The sequence below is a fragment of the Mytilus edulis genome, chromosome 14 (assembly GCF_963676685.1).
Source record: "Mytilus edulis chromosome 14, xbMytEdul2.2, whole genome shotgun sequence".
Taxonomy (NCBI): Eukaryota; Metazoa; Mollusca; class Bivalvia; order Mytilida; family Mytilidae; genus Mytilus; species Mytilus edulis.
The window spans coordinates 64,857,235-64,863,693 of NC_092357.1; the positions used below are offsets into that span (position 1 = coordinate 64,857,235).

General features: G+C 31.9%; 1 protein-coding gene across 1 annotated transcript; it reads left to right on the top strand.

Annotated features, from left to right (window-relative positions):
- The first annotated feature begins 210 nt into the window (after nt 1-210).
- LOC139503839 (uncharacterized) lies at nt 211-3,140 on the top strand. The gene is made up of 3 exons (XM_071293780.1): nt 211-766; nt 1,501-1,677; nt 2,434-3,140. The coding sequence occupies exons 1-3, from the start codon at nt 317-319 to the stop codon at nt 2,944-2,946; spliced, it is 1,140 nt and encodes a 379-aa protein (XP_071149881.1). The 5' UTR covers nt 211-316; the 3' UTR covers nt 2,947-3,140.
- The last annotated feature ends 3,319 nt before the right edge of the window (nt 3,141-6,459 follow it).

The window sequence follows — 6,459 nt, forward strand, 5'->3', positions numbered from 1 at the left end:
TGTGGTGCACACTGTAAAATAACCCGCTACGCGCGTTATTCAGTGTGCAGCAAATTTTTTATGTTATTTCTTCATAGACAGAAAAAATATTACAGTCATTCCTTAATTAAAAAAAATAATGATTATGTGATAATATTGACAGAAAATTTTTACGATTATGGACTCCCCTACGAGGGGCCTCTATTTTCAGAGGCTGTGTTCAGGTGAAAAACTCTAGTTAACTCTAGTGTAGAGTTGATCTAAAAATAACCTCATTATAATATGCGCACGATCTATTTCGCCAAAACACTTACTCTAGAGTAGAGTCTCAACAAACATGGATGATCCTGTTCTCATAACAATTTTGTGTGAAACGTTTTTAAATGAAAATGACCATTGTACACTCCCGATTCAACTATTATCACACAATAATGTTATGGGAGCCCTTTTTCAGTTACTGCACGGGAAACGCTGGGATGTACCTCGTATTGAAGGCTATTCGGAACGAGTTATTGCAAGGTTCATTACTGAGGACTACAGGGTACATTTTAGAATCAGCAAGGACATGTTTGAAACCATTCATGAGGCAATTCAACCGAAATTAATATTTGAACACAGAGGAGGAAATGAACAAATATCGCCACGAAAACAGCTCTTACTTTTTCTGTGTTACATGGCCAACAATGAAACATTCAGAGAGCTTGGACAGTACTTCGGAGTCGGGAAATCTACTGCACATGTTTGTATTGCAAGGGTTTTGGAAGCCTTTTGTGAAATCTTTTTAGATGTATGTATACAAATTGTAGTAGGAATAAGATGTATTTTGTTTTTTCATCGTGTCCATTGATTTTTTTCCATTTTTTTTCCTTCCGTGATAAGTAAATATTTATATATGATTTACAATATATTCAAACTTGTGTTATTACATGTGCCTGCTCAGCGTGTACATTTTATTATACATGATCTATTTATGAACAAAATAGGAATTAATGAAATGAAGAAACCTCATTGATATAACACAAGTTTGAGATACAATGTACCCCTAGATTTTTATATTGATAAAACAAAAGTATCAGTATTAAATTAATTAACTTTATCAGAGACATATAATACAAAAATGACCACAAATTTTATACAGATCTACGTATACACATCCATACCAATCTGATTTGCTAGGCAACTATAAATGCATAGACCATAGTGAAATTCAAATTCATATTCAAAGTTTTATTTAAAGTTAATCATGTCAATATTATTATTCAGCAAACATTCATAATACACAAGCTGTAATGAGCTACATGTATATTACACACAAATTGCATATATCAACACAATTAATTCATACACTACAGCGTATTATCGTTGTTTAACATATTCATTGTCATGATCATGTGTTTATCTGTATATGGTTTATGTATACTTGTGATATGTGTTGAATAATTTTACTTATTCAATGCCTTGTAAGCTTAATTTAATGTAGGTAATCACTAAATTCTTTGCTATTGTCTTGTATATTTTCAGATAATACAGTGGCCTAGTCTCCAGAGGCAAGATGAATTATCAAGAGAAATTCAACTTCTACATATGCTTCCAAACATCATTGGGGCAATAGATGGAACTCACATAAGGCTTAGTTCTTGTCCTTCTAATGACAATGACTATTACAATAGAAAGGGGTTCCCATCAATGCAGCTGCAGGTATGATAGTCATCTGAATTAATGCAATATCATATTCAAGACAAGACAAGACAATTTATTCTTTAAAACCACTGTATACACATTGGTACAAAGAAACACTTATTGCCGATTTTTAAATTTTATCATCTCTTGACACAAAATTAAAACATACAAAATATAAAAGTTGCAGCAAAGGAGCTGTGTTCTGTGTCAATACTGAATAAGTTACAGATTTGAAATCTAAGGAAAAGAAAAGTTGGACAGTGTAACACACAAACACAAAGATACATTAACTAAAAGATTATAAAAAAAAGTACAGTTAGCCAACCAAAAATAGAACAAGACAGCATATATACTGAACTCCCATTGAAGGGCACAATTGGCTTGTCCTCTCAGAATCCCCATCATACTGCAAGTTGGCCTGTTTTACACTCACTCAGGTACACTTCAAAATACAGGGATAATCCTATATATATAGTATATACCATGTGACATAGGTTACTAGCAGTTAATTTATTCCAATAGTATTGAAAGCAATGGATGCATCCAGGTTAAACATAAAACACTAACATGAGTAAAATTAGAAATACAATACGTGTACTGGTATATTTATATCACAATATTATGAGATAGAATATATAAATAAATGTCGCAACTCTGTCTCCTGATATCTCACATAAAATTTTCATTGTAATGATGTACATGTAAGCAATATATTGTTATGAGTTTTTCCATTATTTTTGTAAATAAAAAGTCTATTTTTTTTTTATAACACAGCTAGTTGTTGACAACACCTTGAAAATTTTGGATGTATACAGTGGATGGCCAGGTTGTACACACGATGCTAGAGTTCTACGAAATAGCTCCTTGTGTAGAAGAGCTGAAGGTGGAGAACTTTTTGGACCAAATAAAGTTATAGTAGGAGACAGTGCTTATCCTGTTAAAAATTGGCTGATAACACCGTTTAAAGATAATGGTCACTTGTCAGCAAGACAGAGAAGATTTAACAAAGCACTTTCTTCCTTTCGTCAGGCTGTAGAGAGGACTATTGGCCATGTAAAAGGACGTTTCCGAAGATTGCGGGAGTTGACTATTCATGAACCAAAACAGATAGTTCTTACTATTCTGGCAGGATGTATTCTACATAACTTGTGCATTATTGCTCACGAAGACATTGACCTGTATATTGATAGAGACAATGACAATCACCCAAATAATTATGTAAACATTTTCCAAAATGATGTAGGTGGAGTTGAAATCAGACAGCAAATGATGGCCAATCTACCATAATTGTAATAAATAAACTTCCACTGTAACATGTGTAATGATTTCGTTTTGTTTAATGTTATCTAGATAAAGGCAGATGTGGTGTGAGTGCCAATGAGACAACTCTCCATCCAAATAACAATTTAAAAAAGTAAACCATTATAGGTTAAAGTACGGCCTTCAACACGGAGCCTTGGCTCACACCGAACAACAAGCTATAAATCTGCATTAACTTGTTCAATTTACAATCACACCTTAATGCAGTGAGTCTTGATTTATCCTTATAAATGTAAAGCTATATGCAAACAAAAACAAAATTCTACACATTCTAAGTACAAAGAAATTTGTTTAACATTATCACCTCAGTTGTGTTTTTAGTATTTTGTTGGAGTGTCAAGCTTATAAAATTTTGTGTTTATTGGTTTTGATTTTTATTGTTTTTATATTCTTTTAAACCACTGGCCTAGGATTGAGAGGGAGGGTTGAGTACTCACAAACAAGTTTTAACACCATTAAATGTACCAAGCCTGCATCCTGTATTTTCAGTGGTTATTCCATGTTGTTATATTTTTTATGTGAAATACTTTATTTACTTTAGCATTTGTGACAGTTTTTGAATATTTGACATATTTCCTTCGCCATTAAGTGCTCTTTATGTGGTATGGGCTATTGCTCACTGTTGAAGGCCACATATAAAAAGAAAGGATTGATTGGTTGTTGGCTGCTTTACGCCACATTAGTAAAACGAAAGGACATGGGGGTAAATGTACACGAGACAATATCCCATCGTTTCAATATTAAAGTAAATATCTGAAAGACACTGGATGTTCTTCAACCATGAGACTACCTGTACATTGAAGCAAGCTCACTGATAAAGCAAAAAATAACTATCTAAGAACAAACACACTGAAACAATAATAACACATACCAAGAAGTTAACAACAAAACAAAGATATCCACTGAGAGGCAGTTGACAAGATCTGTACCATACCCTTATGTTCAAAAAGTGGAAACACTAAAAAAAAAAATAGCAAAGATACAATAATAACCAATACAGAATAAGAGCTTATTCAGCAGGTAATATCATAGAACCATCTAAGACAAGTTTGGTTAAAATATTCATAGTGGTTCCTTGAGTAATTAGGCCCAGTTTTAAACTATGCTCATCTATGGCGACCACCTTGGTTCTTGAACAGGTTACGGTACACAATTCTGAAAGAATGCCACCCTAAGTATCCTTCATGCAAAGTTTGGTTCAAATTAGCACAGTTGGTTCAGAAATCAATTGTGGACAGACACAAACTGTGATGGGGTGATTACATGCCCTTTTTCATGTTTGGCACAGGAGAGCTAAAACAAATATCTAGTACACTACAGCCCCAACTGGTATGGATAAATTCTGTCAATGTTATTCCATTCTGCTGTACATTTTAGATTGCATATATGTAAACTTTACATTTATGAATGCAGAATCTACTATCCAAAATTCCGTATAAATGCACTGCCAATGTATGTTAAGCATCAATTAATCTTCTTGATAAATGATCAAAGGCCAGTAATGACCCCTGTACTTGAAAATCAAAAGTGGTTCATCCTTTCTAGTGGTGAACTATTGTACCAAATTTGAAGCTGACCAGATGCAAGATCTTAAGGGCCTGTAAGATAGTTATGGACCAACAGTATGGGCTTTGCTCATTGTTGAAGGCCCTATGGTTACCTAATATTGGTACTTCCTGTGTTATTTTTGTCTCTTGGGGAGAGTTGTCTCATTGGAAATCACAACACCACTTTTTTTTCATATACACTCATACATGAACCAATGTACTACTACATCACCTTCATAATATTGTTGCCTGTGTGTAATAAATAAATTTTATAGCTCCACAAGAAATGCCTTAGATACGAGCTAAAAAATATTGAAACAAAATTGTTAAAACTTTTATTTCAACAGAAACATAAACAAAAATTGTAAATTGGTACATACCATTGTACATTTTAAAAATAAATTTGTAAAGTAACAATAAAAAAAACATTTTGTATATAAAATGTATGTTTTTGGCGTATAAAAACACAAACAGTAAAAAACAACTGTAGATGGCGACATTAGAAACAATGTCCATCCAGCACTACAAAGCCCTTATCAATTCATTTTTTACGGTCCAAATGTTGGAACTCTTCAAAGAAATCTGAAATCCAAAGCCTTACTGCATATCTACAATCATTTGCACAAAGTAAAGAACAATGCCATAAATAAATAAAATTACTGAAACAAAAAATGAATGGAGATTTCAGAAGAAGAAAAAAACTAGTAACATGAGTAATTCGACAATTTTTATCTACATATAGTATTAAGGAACAATACTTTATAGAAATAAATTTGCTGAAACAAAAAATGAACAAGGAGTGATGGAGACAAGGTAATCTACAAATGTAACACATGGAGGGACAGACAGACCGATTACAAATATCTCTGAACTTCCTTTGAACATGTACAGTAAGAATAAAAATAGCACTAAACATTGCATAATGAAATATTCAGCAGATTTACAGCTTGATAACAGTTTTACATCTAAAATGCAAAAGACCCAGGACCTGACAAAAAAAATCACACCCAAGTTTGAGAACTATAAATTTTACTCAGCTGAAATAAGTAAAAATACCCTGATTTTTCAAATTCGATTTATGATTACTTTTCTAAAACATGTGAAAGGACAATAGCTATAAAATGGGTCAATGATCCTTTTTTGAAATTCAGTTATATGCTTATCATCTGTACCCGACAGATTTTTTATATTTCATATTTTTAAATATTTTCTAATCATAAAGCAAACCCTGATCTTTGATCTCTCTGATCTAATTTTAGACATGTCTTTTCTGTTCTACAAGACGACAAAAAATTGTAAATTGATACCAATTATGATTATTGTTATTAGAATTTTTTTTAAATTATCAAAAAGGTTGATATAAATCCCATGAAATATTTTGGAAACACCTAATATTTAACGTTTTTGAATAACTGTTATGTGAAATAAGACAAATGGCAAAATAGAAAACGATCAGAGTTAAAAAAAATTATAAAGATATATTTGATGTTACATCTACATCTGTTGTTCAGGGTGTTACCATTACAAAAAAAGCAATTATTTCTTTTATTATAATATCAACCCCTATACAACATACAATATTAAGGATTATGTACCCTTTAGAGCCCAGAACTTCAAAAGTGAGATTCAAACAACATTTTAAACAATTAAATCTGATTCATTTTAAAATTTTGATGAAAAAGCACCAAAATTATGAAATTACCTAACCTATTATAAACTTATAATATGCACATTGTTTTCAATATAATTATGAACAATTGAGAAACATTAAGGTGGTAATTTAAACTACAGGGAGATATCTCTGTAAAATCAGCAGAACGTTTTAATGCCCTTGTGTTCTTAAGGGAATATTAAGCTTCTCAGTGATCAAAATAAATGTTTGTCAAACTGCTATATAACCAGTGTAATTTTTCTGATTAAACGGTTGGTTCAA